At 45.3% G+C, this 19342-nt stretch overlaps 1 protein-coding gene across 1 annotated transcript; it reads right to left on the bottom strand.

Moving 5' to 3' along the window:
- Positions 1-4985: 4985 nt before the first annotated feature.
- Positions 4986-17565, bottom strand: LOC105467494 (serpin family A member 11). Its single transcript, XM_011717116.3, has 5 exons — positions 17481-17565; positions 12833-13478; positions 11020-11293; positions 7598-7745; positions 4986-5331 (listed from the first exon to the last, which is right to left on the bottom strand). The coding sequence occupies exons 2-5, from the start codon at positions 13473-13475 to the stop codon at positions 5128-5130; spliced, it is 1269 nt and encodes a 422-aa protein (XP_011715418.2). The 5' UTR covers positions 13476-13478; positions 17481-17565; the 3' UTR covers positions 4986-5127.
- Positions 17566-19342: the final 1777 nt, after the last annotated feature.

Below are 19342 nucleotides of genomic sequence, written 5' to 3'. Positions count from 1 at the left end.
AGAGATTCACAGGTAATCAGATATTGGAGTTATCAAACACAGGATTTAAAATAACCATGACTGTCCTGTGTAATAAGATGGAAGAAAATATAAAAAACTTCGTAGAGAACAAAAATGCATAAAAAGAATAAAATAAAAACCCTAGCACTAAAAATTAAAATAACTGAAATTAAAAGTTTTATAGATTTATTTAAAAGCAGATCAAACATAGCAGAAAAGACTACAAGTATAAGATAGGCATAGTAGAAAACATCCAGATTACACACGGGAAGAAAAAAGAATAGAAAATGCAGAAAAGAGCGAAGGAGACATGGCACATCACGAAGACATCTGATATGTGTTTGACTGTCCCAGAGAAAGAAGAGAAAATGGAACAGAAGCAATTTTTTTTTTTTTTTTTTTTTTTGAGACGGAGTCTCACTCTGTCGCCCAGGCTGGAGTGCAGTGGCCGGATCTCAGCTCACTGCAAGCTTCGCCTCCCGGGTTCACGCCATTCTCCTGCCTCAGCCTCCCGAGTAGCTGGGACTACAGGCGTCCGCCACATCGCCCGGCTAGTTTTTTTGTATTTTTTTTTTTTTTTAAGTAGAGACGGGGTTTCACCATGTTAGCCAGGATGGTCTCGATCTCCTGACCTCGTGATCCACCCGTCTCGGCCTCCCAAAGTGCTGGGATTACAGGCTTGAGCCACCGCGCCCGGCCAGAAGCAATTTTTAAAGAGATAGTATCTATTTTCCAAAACAGACATCAAGTTGTATATTCAAGGTTTGTGAACACTAACATTAATTAGGATTAATTAAGATTAAGATTAATTAGGATTAATACATGGAAAACTATACCTAGGAATGTCATTTGAAAACAATTGAAAGACAAAAACAAAGAGAAAAATGTTAAAGCAGCCAAAAGGAAAAATGGATTACCTGCAAAGGATAATAATAGTAATTACAGATAACTTTTTAACTCAGACAATGAAAGCCAAAATGGGTGACATCTTTATAGCCCTGAAAGAGAACATCTGGCTATCTAAAATTGTGTGCCCAGTGAAAATATCCTTCAAGCATGAAGGCAGAACAAAGACGTTTTGAGATGAATCCGTCTGGGTTAGGAAAACAGAGACACTCCAAATACTCTGTGAAATAAAAAGTTTTAATATAGGACTTGAGGCTTATATAAGTGTGGGAAGAGAAGGGGTGGGGCAGCTGGAGAAACAGAGTCACCAGCCACTGTAGCCAGAATTGGTGGAGTGGGCAGGAAAACAAACAAACATTGAAAGCAAAACTAAACAGCATAAGCAAATAAAATACTTCTATAAAACAAAGCTGGAGGACTTGACATAATATCAAGACTTACAAAGCTAGATTACACAAGGGAAGACAAATCATTCAATAGAATTGTAAATAGACAGTCTAGAAACAGACCCACCCATACATAGAAAACTTTAAAGATCTCAGCTCTGTTCATGGCTAGAATAAAGGGAATAGAAATTTTACAAATATTTTCATGGTCTCTGTGAAACACATAGAACCTTGAGGTGGAATGACAGACACCAGTGTCCCCAGTGATATTTTCATTACTTGGCCCTGTGTGTTCATATAGGCTGGAACTGGCCAGGGCATTAGTCCCAACATTCCAAGCCACTTACCTCCATTCCAGAGTCAAAATAAGTATACCGGGGACTCTATGGCCTTACAAAGATGTTTCAATTCCACCAGAGAGAGCATTGCAAGATCTCTGAAAATATAAATTTTAGATGGCTGTTGACTTATCTTGAAAATGGTCCATTCTTCTAGGTGGTTAAAAGGTTGGTTTGGAGTGTAAATACATCTGAAATGTATGCTTACGGAGACTCATACCTAATTCACAGATAACTGAAGGAGACATCTTGGGGGGAAAAGGAGAAACAACCCAGTGAACAATCTCTAACAATGATGCTTTTCTAGAGAAAATCACGTGGCCCTCCTTCACGTGGACCTCTGCAATTTCAGCCCTGATCCCTGGGCCAGCATTCCCCCACTTAATGCCATAGTGTCATAGCTAATGTTCCTGCAGCAAGAATGGTTCTGTTATCCAGATGTCACCTTTAGTGCCCAGATAAAGCCCCTGAGGCCTCTCCATCAACACTTTTGGGTTTTGATGTGCTGCCTTCATGGTTTCACTGGGAGGTAGTTATGTGGCCAGTGACTACTGGGGGGATTTTGACATTACCTGGCATTGAGCTCTGCTCCGTGGGAGGAAAGAGCACCCTTGACAGTTGGAAGAGCCAAAAGATGGGGCCAGAAGGAAACCTCATTGAGCACCTAGTGTATATAAAGTGCTTAATGTTTCACATTTATGTCTTCATTTGATTTCTACAATTCTGTAAAGCAAGGTTTACACTTTCCATTTTGCAAAAGAACTTGAGGCACAGAGGGGTTGAGCAATGTGTCCAAGGTTGTCCAGCCAGCTGAAGGGTGTAAGATGTCACTAGAGTCCAGGGAGCCTGCCTCAACTGGCTTCCCAAAGAGAAGGGAAGGCAAGAGGCCAAAGAGAGAGAGTGCTGTCTACACAGCTTGGAGTAGAGCAGGGTCTCTCTCACTAAGTTCTCTCCCAAAACTGAGTGTACTTTTATACCATGTCCTTCACCAGGCTGCTTTCTTTCCTGCCTCTGAGTCTTTGTCATGGAATTCTGCCACATGGCACAACTTCCCCTCACAGCATTAAGGTAGAAAAGGTTTTACTATTTATCCTATGCTAGTGTCTGTACCAGAATACAGAAATAAACAACAAAGGGCACATCACTGTCCTCAATCAGTGCTTCTTACACCACCAACTTTCCATCCATGCTTCTGGGTCTTTCCCTAGAAAGTCTTCCTCAGATGCTCCTGCTCTTGTGACTTCTTCCCTCTCCTACTTCCTATGACCCTGGGAGTTGGATCCTTGCAGTGTGGCAGCCAACGAGGCATGGCTGAAGGGCTTTTAAGTTGTGCTCACAAAAGGAAGTGTGGCATAGAGATGAAACTAGCGGGCTACGGAGATGAACAGCCTGGGTTCAAATCCAGGCTCCAGATATGCTAGCATGTTGTGCTTCAGTTTACCCACCCGTAAGATGAAGATGTAGCAGTGCCTCCCTCCTATGACTGTTGGAAATAGTAAGTTTATGGACATCTGTCAATTGCTTATATTGGTGTCTAACATTCAGTGAACACAAGACATGTCTCAATAGTGTGTTCCCTAGGCAGCACTGGGTGCAGAAGGCGGAAGCCTTGAAGGGTTGGTCCATACCTCCATGACACTTAATGAATATCTTTAGACCACTGACTACTTTGGTTTCAATCAAATGCCACTTTCTCAGAAGAGATGACAGGGAGGGATCTTTCAGTTGCAGTTTTCTTTAATCAAGAAGGATGATTGTGGAGACATTGCAGCCTTGGGCTTAAATCCAGCTTCGCCACTGAGCAATCCACTTTGTCACCATCAGGGCCAGCTGCCCCTTCATGTGCACCATAGAGACCCTCCTGGGCATATTCTTGGCCAGTCCTTGCTGACCAGTCCTTGAACAGTCCTTGCTGTTATCATACAGTACATATTTCACTTGTTTTGTTTAGTGCTGGGTTTCCTCTGCTAGAATGTAAGCCCCATGTAGGCAGGACGTATCATCTGTTTTGTTCACTGCTGCATTCCCAGTGCCTGGCATAGGAGGTGTTTAATAAATCTGCACTGAAGCAGTGGATGCATGTGTTCTGATAGCCCTGCATGCAGCATGGTCGGTGGTCGAGTGGACCGCATGTTGCCATCCTGGCTGGCCCTTACCCTGGCTTCACCCTACTCATTCTTATCTATGCCCAATTGACAGATGACTTCCCCATTACTACTTAGTCCATATCCACATCTGCCCACAGGCCTGCAGCTACTCTCCACTGTCTACAAGACCACGCTCACACCCACTCCACGGGGACCTAAAGCCTCCAGCCTTTTATCTCTGAACACCTCTCTAACACTGCCTTCCACCATGACCCTACCTGAACTTTCCATGGCTGCAAAGCTGGTTTTCTCTCATTTTACTGGAACATACCTTTTCCTCTCTTTACCCATTGCTTTTGCCGATCACATCTCTCCTCTGGCCTCTCCCAGACTGTCCTACCTTTTTCTCTTTATTTAAAGCTTACCTGGTCTTCAGGATCTGAGCCTCACCTCCTTGGAGTAGGTCAGGAGTTTCCACCACTGTAGCACTTTTTGGGATGGCTCCTTCCTAGATACTCACCACCTATATCCTACCCTCCGGTGTGTCTGGGCACGAGTTCATTGTAGTGATGGGTATTATCATCCAAGTGGTACACACAGGCAGCTGGGCATCTCTTTCTGCTTCCCCACTAGTTTCAAATGAATGTCTCTTGGAGGGGCTCACATGGGGGAGTAGGACTTTCGATCTCTAATGGAGGCTCCATTGCAACTGAATATGGCCCCCAATTCACCCCACTGACCCTGCCCGATGTCCATCATCCCTCCCGGCCATGTTTGCCCTCCTGCTTTCTTTGGTCTTTGTGTTGCCCTGGGCTCTGATGCTCCATTCTTGCTGCTTGAACTCGACCTCCCTCCAGGTTGACCCATGATTACGTCGGCCCATCCACACACCTGGTTTTCTACATGGGGTGTAGTTTGGAGCCCTGACGCAGGTCCAACCTCCTCTTGAGGGGATCTAGCCCCTGATGTCTGGGCGATGACATTTTAGGACAATCTCTCTTGTCTGTACAGCACATATTGGCCATTATGAAGGGAGAAACTTGTTTACTCCTGCTGATGCCCTCTGTGTTTTTCACTCTGACCCTTACCCAAAGGACGCGCAACAAGTATCTACAATGGCGGCAGCAGCGGTGGACGTCTCCTGGGAGGCCATAACACGAGGGTTGTTCTCATTTTCAACTTTCTGAGCACAGTTAACACCAGATTTGGGACAATTGTGAGTGAGTGGCTAGAAGCTGGCCCTCCCTTGTAAGCATTGCTCTTTAGTGTTCACAGAACCCAAGGTCAACTTTATTAGAATCTTGGCACACTGATTAACTGGTCCACATAGCAGCCCCAGGATGCAGGCTGGTGCTGCCCTATCTGTTTGGTCTAGGGCGAGATAAGATAACCCCTGGCCTCCCACCACGGTTACCCTGCAACTGGGTTGACAACTTTTCCCAGGAAGAGTAAGCTCTGGGTGGTCACCTCCCAAAGGAGCAAGAGGAAAGGCCTGTTGAAGTGGGCATGTGGGTCTGACATGGTGTTCAGAGATGGGGGCTGGGAGAGGAGGCCTGAAGCAGCCCCGGCCTCAGTCCCCTTCTCACTCATGTCCACCATCGCCTTGTGTGACACCTAGAGGACAAGAGGGGATGAAGACAGTATCAGTTCGGGGGCCTTCAAGTAGAAGACACTGCTCATCCCAAGGGTTTACACCGACATCACCCATCACTCTTTAATGGGGAGACAAAAGGACCTGACCTAGAGTGCTGCTAAGCAGGTACCAGGTTGCAAAACCCAAAAACAACTTTTAGGAGCATCTCTCCAGCCTCTGGGTGTACCTGTGGCACAGGCCTTATTGTCATTTTCTGCTACAAGCTCCGCATAATCTCTCTAAGTCTCGGTTTCTCATCTGTAAAATGGCTCACTCAGCTTAAGTCAATGATGTTCAGAAAGTGCTCGGCATGTCTGATGTGCCAAACCTTCTGCCAACCTCTGTGCCAAAAACTTCCCTTTTTTAAGCCTCATTTTCACACTACTTCCTAGGAAGAAAGGATTTTGAGGCTTTGAAAAAAGTGGATAAAACATTGGCCTTGATGATCCCTTTCAATTAACTAAAAAGCTATATTAAAAGATAGATCTAGCATTTAAGGTCAATGTGAAAAAAAATTTTTTTTTTCTTTAAAAAGCTAGGCTGGGTGCGGTGGCTCACGCCTGTAATCCCAGCACTTTGGGAGGCCGAGGTGGGTGGATCACCTGAGGTCAGGAGTTCGAGACAAGCCTGGCCAATATGGTGAAACCCCATCTCTACTAAAAATGCAAAAAACTAGCCAGGCATGGTTGCGGGCTGTAATCCCAGCTACTTGGGAGACTGAGGCAGGAGAATCGCTTGAACCTGGGAGATGGAGGTTGCAATCAGCTGAGATTGCACCATTGCACTCCAGCCTGGGCGACAAGAGTGAAACTCTTTCTCAGAAAAAGAAAAAAAAAAAAAGCTAAACTACTTCTTTTCCCTTTTTGTTAACTCTCCAACATACACACACATACATGCACACACATGCAAATATGCATGCATACATATGCACACATGCACACGCATGCACACACATGTGTACGTGCACACAAGACCATGTCTCCTCGGCTGATCTTTCCCAAATAAAAGACAGAATAACTTCCTCATGAAGTTTCTAATGAAGACTCAAATGGTAATGGACAAGTCTATCCTAAAACGAAGTGGACAGCTGAAGCTCAGGGAAAGGCCTTTGTGTCTTCTCTTCCATGACGAATGCATTGTTATTTCCAAATATGAACTCTCTCTTCCCATTAGAGGGTTATCGGTCCTTGACAGTTCCACAAGACTGGCAGAGCCGCCTGCAGGGGGAGATGATCGGGACTGTGGGACTTGCTTCAGCTGATGGCACGTGAGTGGCCATGGCACAGGCTGTGTGGGGGACAAGTGTTTAGAGCCATGTACACATCTTCTTTTGCTTTCCTCCCCTTGTATGAAAATGGTTTGCCCCAAACAGGGGCTTCTTTAACCTACATCCTGGAAGGGAGATGCGTGCAGCAGCCCTGTGGCTGATGGTAGTGACCTGCTTCTGACAGGTAATACGACCAGGAAATAAGCATTTGTTGCAGTAAGGCGCTGAGATTCTGGGATTGTTTTCTTACTGCAGCAAAGCTGACTGATGCACCTCTAGTTCATACCTCACTACCCTCTAGAGCTACAACAAAGGCAGGTAGAGTTTCACTGCTGCCCTGGAAGGAGGTATCAGGAATCAAAATAAAGCTATCCAACACCTGGGGAAATTCTGGCTGCATGGTTGACCCCAAATGACCATCAATTCTATTTAGAACCCTGTATTCTTGTCCTGAAGAATAGAAGGAAACTAAGGAAGGGGAGAGAGAGAAGGAGAAGCCCATGAAAAGAAGCCTTAAAGACTGTGGTATTGGCTGGGCGCGGTGGCTCAAGCCTGTAATCCCAGCACTTTGGGAGGCCGAGACGGGCAGATCACGAGGTCAGGAGATCAAGACCATCCTGGCTAACCCAGTGAAACCCTGTCTCTACTAATACATACAAAAAACTAGCCGGGCGTGGTGGCGGGCGCCTGTAGTCCCAACTACTCAGGAGGCTGAGGCAGGAGAATGGCGTGAACCCAGGAGGCGGAGCTTGCAGTGAGCTGAGATCTGGCCACTGCACTCCAGCCTGGGCGACAGAGTGAGACTCCATCTCAAAAAAAACAAAAAAAAAACAAAAAACAAAAACAAAAAAAACTGTGGTATTAAATAGTCTGCATAAGACAAAGAACAGAGAACTTGACTTTTAAATGTCCCACATGCCAAAGGAGAAACCTCCTCCCTGCCCCCACCTGCCCACACACATCCATATTCACCACCTTACCCTGGAGATGGTTTTGTTGAGCTGCCCAGTGACTCCGGAGAAGTCAGCTTCTAAGTTGAGTATGTCAGTAAGACCAATTTGGGGAAGTATGTCTTCCAGGTTATACGTTCCAGAAATTGAAAACCTTGGCAAGTGCAAATCCAACAGACTGGAGAGAGAAACACACAGAGAAATGGTGCTCTTTTGTTATATGTGCCACTCTTGCTCTGTATGTTGGCAGCCTGAGCCATGGGGGAGAGAGGCATTTCCCAGCATGAGAGGCAACCAATCTTCCCATGACACTGTTCACTATGGCGGACCATTCCACTACCCATACCAATAGTTCCCTTCTCTTTGGACCTCCTGGAATATCTTGTGGCTGGATCTGAGAAGACTCCAGGCACAGCTACATGTCTTTGTCATCTTCATCACATTTATAGAGGGCTTTCTAGGTGTCAGATATTGGCTATGTTTTTTCAAGTCTGAACTGATGGAATCCACATCATGACCACATGAGGTAAATACTGTCAACATCTTCCCACTTCCATATCTGATACATCAGCAAGTTCTGTTGGCTCAGCTTCTGAACTAGGTCCTAAATCCACCTCCTGGCATACCCTAATACAAGCAGCCATCGTCTCTCACCTGTTTCCGCTTCAGGTTCCTCATGTTTGTTAAATGACATAGTGATGCCCCCTCCTTGGGGCTGTTGCGAGGATCTGATGGGAGATCATGTGTGTTGGGCATAGGGCACAAATGAACTCTCGCTCCTGTGTTTGGAGCATCTTTACCATCTGATTGCCATGTTTCCCTGGGTTAAATTCAGAAATTTCTTTAGATCCACAGCAAATCTGCCCTTTCTCTCCGGTGCTATTGTTCTTTGTAATTATGATTTGACAGCTACCCAGGCACCTGAAAGCATGACTAGTTCATGATCAACTTGAATACCTCTGCCTCAGAAAATTGAATTCAAGTTAGAGAATCATGGCTGGTTTGACTCCTGAGCAATATGAGGGTCTGGATGCCTAGTTGAAGTAGGAGGACATCTAGGGCTACTTGACAAGTTTCCCATAAGCAGCACGTGGGTGGGAAGCAAGCCCCAGGCCAGTGGGCTGGGGGGTGGAGTAGAGTCTAGTGGGGCAAGGGTCTGACAGAGAGCCCAAAACACAGTGGGTGTTCAACAACTGTGAATGAATACATACACGAATGGTGTGCCAGGAAGTGCAGTTCCCCTTGGCAAGCTAACCTGCCTCAGGTCTGAATGGAATGAAACTTGGCAGAGTCTGAAATTCTTATATCTAAAAGCCCATACAAATGGCTACTATGATATTGTAACTCTCTGGCACAAGGAATATCTGAGATTTAGAGGAGTAATTTGGGTCAGTTTTGCTTTTATAATGTCAAAGTGGGAAGAAGTCAAACCAAACCCTCCCTGAGGGAAAATCTACTGGTCTAGAAGAGTCTATGGCAGTCCCTTCTCTGATGGGGGCAAGGAGAAGTCTCACCCCAAAGGAGCCAGGGACTATGGGGCTGAAATTAGCAACTGACTAGAGCCGTGGAGCTTCATAGACAACAGGAATAATCCCTTAAATCCTGGCCTCTCCCCTTGGCCTGTGCCTCCTATTTGGTGCTTTAATCTCTGCCCAAACACAGAACACCTTCTCTATCCTTGGTACCTCAGTGTGGATGGGGTGCTGAGAGAAGCCACCTTTGGATATGTGGGGTGGCTGGTGCCTACCAGGTTGTGGTGGATTCAAGATCATCAAAAGGTGGCATCTATGCGCCCTCCCCTTGAATCTGGGTGGGCTCTGCACCACCCACCCATTGGCTCTGCCACCAATACAATGTGGCAGAAGTGCCACTGTGCTGATTTTCGGGCCTAGGCCTTACCAGAGTGGTAGCTTTCATTTCCTGCCTTTGAAATATTCTGTCTTGGAGACCCTAGCTGCCATATACCAGTATTAGCTATGCTGAGTTACTGAACCTGAGCTAGCCTCATGGAGACATTACCTGCAGAGAGAGATGCCTCCCAGCCTTAGTCTCCTCCAGTCAGCCCAGCACAGGCACCAGACACATAAGTGAAAAGAGTTCACTGGCTTCAGCTCCAGCTACCATCTACCCCAACACATGAAAACTGCTCAGCTGAGTCCAGTTAATCCATAGAACCAAGGAAGTGATTGTCTTAAGTCATTCAGTTTTGGGGTGGCTTGTTATGCAGCAAACAGTCAGTAGAACTCAGTACCAGATTTCATCTCAGAGTACCCCAGAAAAGAAGATGCACCCCCAAGAAAGTACTAGCTGGTGAAAGGGATCTAGGGAAACTAGAAAAAGCTGAAGTTGTGATGAAACTACAAACCAAAAAGTGAGTGAGATCGGAAATAGTTTAGAGATCACATAAAACAGGAATTTTAATGTTTACAATGTTCTTGATATTTAATTTTCTAAACATGTTTCAATTAAAATAGAAGCACCCTTTAACAATATAATGATAATAATAATTTTTTATTAGAGATAGGATCTAGCTTTGTTGTGCAGACTGGAGTGCAGTGGCACAATCATAGCTCACTGTAACCTCGAATTCCTGGGCTCAGGTGATCCTTTTTCCTTGGCCTCCCGGATAGTTGGGATTATAGGCATGCACCACCAACATGCCCAGCCTTATATATATATCTCGACATCTTCCCACTTCCATATCTGATACATCAGTAAGTTCTGTTGGCTCAGCTTCTGAACTAGGTCCTAAATCCACCTCCTGGCATCCCCTAATAAAAGCAGCCATCGTCTCTCACTCATCTCCGCTTCAGGTTCCTCATGTTTGTTAAATGGCATAGTGATGCCGTTTATATATATATATATATATATATATATATATATATATTTCATTTTGTATTGCAGCACAGTCTTGCTATATTGCCCAAGCTAGTCTCAAACTCCTGGCCTCAAGTAATCCTCCCACCTTGGCCTCCCAAAGCACTGGGATTATAGGTCTGAGCTGCTGCACCCAGCCATGATTATTTTTCACTGTCTTTGATCTGTATTTTTGGCTGCACTTAACCACCTTCTGGTAGTGAATTGTTAAGTGGGGGTGCGGTGGTGAGAGGAAAGCAAGAGGAAAGGAGATGGGGACCAGACAGACACCAGGAAAGTATAATAACAGTCAATGCCTGGTGAGCACTTCTTATGCTCCACATACCAGTCTGAGTTCTATGTTCTCTATGGGTAGAAACTCAATGAATCCACTGAGCAACCCAATGAGGCAGGTATCATGTCCTATTTTACAGTAAAGGCCCAAAAAAGGTGAGAAAATTGTCAAGATCACACAGTTAGTAAAGGACAAGATGGTGAGCCTAATCGAGATGTTGGGCTTTTGCAGCTGGAGTTGATCAAGACCTACTGGGGTTCTTGAGCAAGGTCAGCTAGCACCCTTCTGCTGTGACACTTACCTGGGCAGGAGCAATTGGCCCCATTTTCTCAGGGTCTCTGGCTGCAGAGCGGCCTCCACCTGCTTCATTTTTCCCGGGTCAGGGAGGACCAGAAGCGCCAGGGCATTTCCTCTGTATTCTATCTGGAGGACGGTGCAAGCTAACTCCTGGTCATAGAGGAATCTGTGCATTTCCTTTTGGTGCATCATGGGGACCTGGAGAGAGGTCCTGTCGTCCACAAAGAAACTTTCCTGCTTCTGGGTCTGGTAGCGACTGAAAGGGTGCTTCCACTTGGCTTAGGACACAAATCCCATAAGGCCATGAGAACTCTTTTCAAGAGATCACCTCTGGGTATATACACACACAAAACCACACTTCCTCTTGGCTATGCAAGTATATGGCAAAAAAGTGGAATGGATACAGAGCCAGGAGACCAGAATTTAGGCCTGAGTCAGGCCTCCAGGACAAGTCACCAGTGTTTGAGCCCTAACAGCCTATGATTTTGTTCCATTTCAGAGGAACTTAGCTTCTAAGAAGCTGGACGGTATTTTTCCATCTACTAAGCACCTTCCATGTGCTAGACATTATCTCTTTAAATTATCATAAAAATTAATAAGAAATAAGTATTATTATTCCTATATAAGGGATGATCAAACTGAGTCTTTGTGAATGTATTTAAACATACTGATTTGCAGAGCTGGGAGGACTGACTGTGCAGCTCAGGTTGCTTTTGCACACACTGAATTAATTCCTCTCAACCAAACTGCCTCTGGACAACAACCTTCTACAGAGATGCTCTAGAACTCCTTCCTTCACCCACCCACCCCAACTCCCTAATCTTCAAACTGAAAAAGGAAAAAGAATTCAATTAATAAAACGTCTTACATTAGGCAAAAGCCCATTAAGATGTAGTTAGAAATGCAGAATTTTGGGGTCATGGTTACATTCACATGTGTAGTATCTTCTCTCTTACTTCTTATAAATCTGTCCCCACAAACACCCGTTGCAAGCACTGGTCTAGATAACAAGAGAACTGGATCATCCTGTCCTACATACCCACACCCAATCAGTGACCAAGTATTGCTGATTCAGCCTCCAAAACTGCAACATTATTCAAGCCCACCATTCTACTTACTTTGGACCACTTTGAAAACCTCCCAACTTGTCTCTCCTTTCTCCCCCTTTCTCCCTTCCAAACCACCTTCCAAACTGTAGCCAGTCTGATCTTCCTAAAAATATGTAATCTTATCACTTCACACTTAAAACTCTTTGGCAATTCTAAGGTTCCCTGAATAAAGTTGGGAACCCTCAACGTGGCTCTGTTTCCCTCTACATTGCAACTCTTGGCTCCTTGCTATTATTCTGCTATTGTGTTTGATGTTCTATCCCAATTAAATTTGTTTCAGTTCTTTGAAAATGCAATGATATCTCTTTTCCCTGGACCTTTAGATATGCTGGGTTTTTGCAACCTGAACCCTCTTTGCCCCACCTCTCCCAAGCTTCTTCACCTGAATGGATAAAACTCACTGTCATGTCTTAGCTTCGGTGGCTGTTTTTCCAGGAAGCTTCTCAAGTCTGGATGGGTGTCTCTTTTGGGAACTCTGTGGGACCCAATGCCTATGCAAGGAGAACATCACCATCCCACTGAGTTATTTTGCTTGCGTCTGTACTTATTTCCAACCCACATGGACTGTGGCCACGCAAGGGTGGGAAAGCTCTATCTTATTCATAGATTTCCCCAAGTGGTTAGCAAAGAACCTGTTAGCTGGCTCTCTGCTGTAAGAGCATTTACTTGCAGAGGCAGTGGCAATAATTCTGTCTGAGCAAGCCTCACCTTTGAAGAAGATGTAATTGGCAAGAACCATGAGCGTGTCCTGGCTGAACTCTGGGAGGCAGTCCACGACTTGCCCGTATGTTTGCCTTCTCACATAGTCATTAATCTGCCTCCCAGTTGTAACAGAATCTGTGAAGTTGGCAGAAAAGGCAAAAGCTCCATAAAGCTCCTTGATGCTGTCCAAATAGTGCTGCCGAGGCTTTAGTCGCTTGTCTAGGAACAGGGTGTTTCCTACTTTTAGTTCGAGTTTGGAGCTGGGCAGGGCAAGGGTGTGGAGGAGGCTCCGGAAGCCCTGGTGGATGTTGGCTTCTGGGGTTTCTGTGAGGTTGAATCCTAGGCCCTCCAGGATCAGAGCTGAGGTGTCAGCTTGGGCCCCAAGAGAGAGTAGGGCCAGGGTGGTGGAGATGCTCACCGGCGAGAAGAAGATGTTTCCAGGGTCGTCTGCTGCCAGCTCTTTGTACAAACGCAAAGCAAACTTGGTAATGGTGGGTGTGATTCTGCGGTAGGCGGGGGCTGGCTCTGAGAGCTGATGCCCAGGGGGTTGAGGCCCCTGCAGACTTTTATCTCCATGGGCAGGAAGGGATTGACAGTGGACAGAGGCCAGGATCCCTGTTCCCAGTAGCCAAAGCCAAGCTGGCCCCATTCTCTGAAAACAAGAGGATGAACATGTCACTTTTCTCCATAAATAATGTCACAATTCTCTATTGCTCATATCACAAATCTCACCTTCACAATGTGCCCACAGGGCTGCCATGAGGGTCACTGAAGAAGATAAGGCGGTGGACAATTAGGATTCTGGACACTTTCTTCTAAGGCTTCAGTGAAGGTAGCAACCCTTTATCTGTTTACACATAGGTTTCTAAGATTTTGTTGAGTAAAAGTCTCTGGGCTATAAAACAACAATAACAACAACAACGGCAACTCCTGGCCAGGCATGGTGGCTCACACCATGTAATCTCAGCAGTTTGGGAGGATCGCTTGAGCCCAGGAGTTTAAGACCAGGCAGGGAAACATATGGAGACCTATGTGTAAAAAGTTTTTAAAAATTAGCTGGGTGTGGTGGAATGTGCCTGCAGTCCCAGTTACTCTGGAAGCTGAGGTGGGAGAATCACTTGGGCCCAGAGGGTGGAGGCTACAGTGAGCTGTGATTGCACCACTGCACTCCAGCCTGGATAACAGAGTGAGAATCTGTTTTAAAAACAACCACCACCACCACAGCAAAACAACTTCCATAGTCTAGCCTCCCTCCCTCTTTTCCTTCCTTCCTTCCTTTCTTCTTTCCTTCCTTCCTTCCTTCCTTCCTTCCTTCCTTCCTTCCTTCCTTCCTTCCTTCCTCCCTCCCTCCCTCCCCACCTCCTCCTTCCCTCCCTCCCTCCCTCCCTCCCTCCCTCCCTTCCTTCCTTCCTTCTTCCTTCCTTCCTTCCTTCCTTCCTTCCTTCCTTCCTTCCTTCCTTCCTTCCTTCCTTCCTTCCTTCCTTCCTTCCTTCCTTCCTTCCTTCTTTCCTTCTCTTTTCTTTCTTCTTTCCAGTCATTCTTTCAATCATCCATTAACTTTCAAGCATCTGCCTGGTCCAAGAAGTGCACTAGGTCCTCATTATTTAGTGGGAGAAAGAAGTAAACAAAATTTCAGATTTCCTAGAGTTTAGGGTTTAACTGACACTAGCTTAGGTGGCACTCAATAGCTAAATACGCAAATATATATGTGATGACAAATTGAGAAGAACATGCTTGGAGCAAATGTCCTGGCCACGCTGCCAGTGATGTTAGGCCTCCCTCACATCCAGTATGGCTATTGACTATGATCCTGCCCATTGGAAAGGAAAGGATGATGTGCAAAGCCTTGGTCAGACCTCAAGAGAAAGAAGAGTGCCCTCCCCCTTTCCAGTCGTTCATTAGCTGGAGTGGGGATGTGAGGATCAACCATCTGGACGTGTGGATGAGGACAGCCCAGGAGTGGGTAGCAAAGTAGCAGGATTGATGGAGCCTAGAGGAATGACGAGAGACAGGAACTCTGTCTCCATGTCTCTGTCCAGCCTCTAATATCTGGGATGCCTCTTGTCACATGCAGAGGCCGAAACCTCTATTTTTTTTTATTGCTGCAGGGCTGTGGGGATGATATCTGTTATGGGCTGAATTTTTTCTGCCCGAAATTCATATGCTGAAGTCTAGACACCTAGTATCTCCAGATATGATCTTGTTTGGAAATAGGGTCATTGGAGATGTAACCGGTTAAGATGAGGTCATTCGAGCAGGCTCCTAATCCAATAGGACTGATGTCCTTACAAGAAGGAGAAATTTGGACACAGACAGCACACAGGGAGAATGCCGTGTGAAGATGAAGGCAGAGAGCAGGGTGGTGCTTCCGCAAGCCAAGGAACGTGAAAGATGGCCAGCAAACTGGGAGAGAGGCAAAGCTAGGAAAGGGGCCTGGAGCAGATTCTCCTTCACAGCCTCAGAAGGTACCAACCCTGCCAACCCCCTGATCTTGGACCTCCAGAACTGTGAGCCAAAAATGTCTGTTGTTTAAGCTGCCCGGCATGTAGTATTTATTAAGAGAGCCGTTGCAAACTCATGTGATATCTCTTGTGCTTTAAGTTATAAAATGTGCCAGAAGAGCCTTTAGTCCAATTTAAGGGGTCAAAGTGGTACAGGAACAGGAAGACCCCTTGTTTTAGGGCCGGGAATGCAGCCTGAGCTGGAGGGAAACTGCAGTGCAAACAGTGTTGTCTCTGCTCACCCTGCCCCATGTTCCATGCTCTCCTTTCCCTTTCAGTCCTATCCCCCCACCCACCCTACACACATCCTCAGGTTCTTGCAGAAGACTCATGACCACATTGCTACTGGGACGCTCCCAAACCTTGATGTCCTCAGTAAGGAAGGCAGCCTTCTCTTCTCCCTTCAAATCCAACTCTTCCACTTCTCCATTCATTGCACAGCAGCTGTGCACTGCTGACCACCTGTATCACTCCTCATTAGTTTGTCCTGATAACATTTGTGTCTTAACTGGCACTTTAATATTCTTTTTTGCCCAAACCAATGACTTCTGGATCAACTGCAAATGCTGTGACAGTGCAAGAGAGGTTATATTTTTGCAAATGGTTTGTAGCCCCTGGTGCCCTGAATAGTCTGCCAAACCACAAAGGCCAGCTGTCAGGAGGGACAAATGTTGTCTCATTATCTGCTATGTTGAAATGCATTTGCTGGTCAAAGTCCTGTGGGAACGTCCCCAAGGCTATGTCCTCCCTTCCTGCAGCACAGTGTGGGTTCACTTAATGACAGCTTCCATACACTTCAGATTTTCTTTTGATTGAAAATTTGGAAGATGCAAATCAATTTAAAAATTGTTCTACCCCTGGGTAAAATAAAGCGACTCTGATGAAACTATTTCTGGTTTATTATTTTTATCCCATTGAACTCAGCACCATTTTCTACCCCACTGCACCCCAAGGACCCCCTGACTTGCAAAGGATCTATTTCCCAAAGGGGATTGAATTGTAAATGAAGGGGCCTTGGAATCAAGGCTGTGCAGTAACTCACTGCCTGATACCGTACAAAAGCAGCTCTCTGAAACTCAGTGTCTCCCTTTGCAAAATGCAAATGATATTGCCACCTCCTGGCTGTGGGGCCGTTTCGAGATTATATGACAGTCAATGTACAAAGCTCTAGGCATGCCGAAAGTACTCAATAGCAGTTTTTTTCCCTTTCTATCAAGCCTGGGGGTAATGAGGCCCAGTTCATTTCTTAATTCCTCTTCCAGAAAGATACCAGAGGAAAATTAAGAACTATATTCAAAAAGTATAGTATTCTCACTTATTAAGGGTTTATGAAGTGATAGAATATTACATGCAATGTAACACTGGCTCCTGACAAAGGCATGGGGAGGGGTGTGTGTAAAGGAGGTAGGGGTGACATTTTGGATCAGCTTAATGCCTGGTGGAGGAGTGCTGCTGGAGTTTAGCTGGGGAACAGCCGGGCTCCCGAAAGCTCTTGAAACACTCAGAAGAGTCACATTCAATGAAGAGTGGTCCTGCGCAGGTACTGGTAGTGCCCTTGTTGAGAAACACTGGCTTTGTCTTATTTAATTTAATCCTTATGAGAACCTCAAAGCACAGGGATTATCAGCCCTACTGTACACAGGGGGCAACAGATGCAGTATTAGGACAAGCCACCTGGTGAGAGCAGGAGCAAGGCGCAGACTCCAGACCAGAGCTCCTAAGCACCCTTTTCAGAGGACGGCTTCTAGTAAATTTGCTACAGCATCATTGTCATCGTGCTTTAGGTTGTATTGTTTCATTTGCTTGCCTAACTGCCAGGAATATTCGGGGTTCTTCTCTCAAAATTCTTGAGGGCCAAGTGTTCCATAAAAGGCGGTTGAAAACCTGAAGTCCCTCCTTTAAGACTCAGAGGGAGTACATGGTTGCATTCCTTCTTCAGGGACTTACTTCTCCTATCCTTACCACCAAAGCCAGGAACACACACACACACACACACACACACACACACACACACACACACACACACACACACACAGAGAGAGAGAGAGAGAGAGAGAGAGAGAGAGAGAGAGAGAGAGAGAGAGAGAGAGAGAGAAAGGGAGTGAGGCAGTTGCTGCCCCTGCCCTCATTTTGGGCACAGGCAAAGTACTCACAGAGCGAAGGCACTGAGTGGGGGCCCGGGTCTTCAGCAGTGCATCACCTCTACCCACAGGAAAATGGTGTTTGAGGATCGCAGCAACCTGGTCAATATTTGTCAGGTCAGTTCTGGGAACTGGTATGAAGATAATGCACAGCAAACAGGAAGGGTTCTTTTTTTTCCAAAATATCTGCCCTGACTGCCTGTCCCACAAACAAATGGTGGATTGTGACTTAAGCCCAGGCTCAATTTGAGAATATTCTGATGCCGGCAGCAGGAGGTGGTGTGGTTGCGGCTGGTGCCTGTGTCCGTGGTTGTGTGATCCAGGCTCTATTCTTTTTTTCCTAACTTTTTTATTTCCATAGGTTTTGGGGGAATAGGTGGTATTTGGTTACATGAGTAAGTTCTTTAGTGGGTATTTGTGAGATTTTGACGCACCCATCACCCAAGCAATACACACTGAACCCAGTATGTAGTCTTTTATCCCTTACCCCCTTCCCACCCCTTTCTCCTGAGTCCCTGAAGTCCATTGTATCATTCTTGTGTCTTCTGATCCTCGTAGCTTAGCTCCACTTATGAGTGAGAACATACAATGTTTGGTTTTCCATTCCTGAGTTACTTCACTTAGAATAATAGTCTCAAGTTCCACCCAGGCTGCTGTGAATGCCATTAATTCATTCCTTTTTATGGCTGAGTAGTATTCCATCGTATATATACACATCACAGGTTTTTTATCCACTTGTTGATTGATGGGTATTTGGGTTGATTCCAAAATCTTGCAATTGCAAATTGTGCTGCTATAAATGTGTATGCAAGTATCTTTTTCGTAAAATGACTTCTTTTCCTCTGTGTAGATACCCAGTACTGCGATCGCTGGATGAAATGGTAGTTCTACTTTTAGTTATTTAAGGAATCTCCACACTGTTTTCCATAGGGGTTGTTCCAGTTTACATTCCCACCAGCAGTGCAGAAATGTTCCCTTTTCACCACATCCGCGGCAACGTCTATTATTTTTTGATTATGGCCATTCTTGCAGGAGTAAGGTGATATCACGTGGTGGTTTTGATTTGCATTTCCCTGATCATTAGCGATGTTGAACGCTTTTTCATATGTTTGTTGGCCATTTGTATATCTTCTTTTGAGAATTGTCTATTCATATCCTTAGCCCACTTTTTGATGGGATTGTTTGTTTTTTCTTGCTAATTTGTTACAATTCTTTGTAGATTCTGGATATTAGTCCTTTGGTAGATGTATAGATTGTGAAGATTTTCTCCCATTATGTGAGTTATCTAATTACTCTGCTGACTGTTCCCTTTGCTGTGCCAAAGCTCTTTAGTTTAATTAAGTCCCACCTGTTTACCTTTGTTTTTATTCCATTTGCTTTTGGGTTCTTGGTCATGAAATCCTTGTTTAAGCCAATGTCTAGATGGGGTTTTCCAGTGTTCTCTTCTAGAATTTTTATAGTTTCAGGTCTTAGATTTAAGTCCACGATCCATCTTGAGTTGGTTTTTGTATAAGGTGAGAGATGAGAATCCAGTTTCATTCTCCTACATGTGGCTTGCCAATTGTCTCAGCACCGTTTGTTGAATGGGGTGTCTTTTCCTCACTTTATGTTTTTGTTTGCTTTGTCTACAATCACTTGGCTGTAAATATATGGGTTTATTTCTGGGTTCTCTCTTCTGTTCCATTGGTCTATGTGTCTATTTTTATACCAGTACCATGCTGTTTTGGTGACTATGGCCTTACAGTATAGTGTGAAGTTAGGTAATGTGAAGCCTCATTTTAGTCTGACTTTGGCTATGCAGGTTCTTTTTTGGATCCATAGGAATTTTAGTAATTTTTTCCAGTTCTGTGAAGAATGATGGTGGGATTTTGATG

Source organism: Macaca nemestrina, chromosome 7, assembly GCF_043159975.1.
Source record: "Macaca nemestrina isolate mMacNem1 chromosome 7, mMacNem.hap1, whole genome shotgun sequence".
NCBI classification, from domain to species: domain Eukaryota; kingdom Metazoa; phylum Chordata; class Mammalia; order Primates; family Cercopithecidae; genus Macaca; species Macaca nemestrina.
This window is presented reverse-complemented; position numbering and strand designations above follow the sequence as displayed.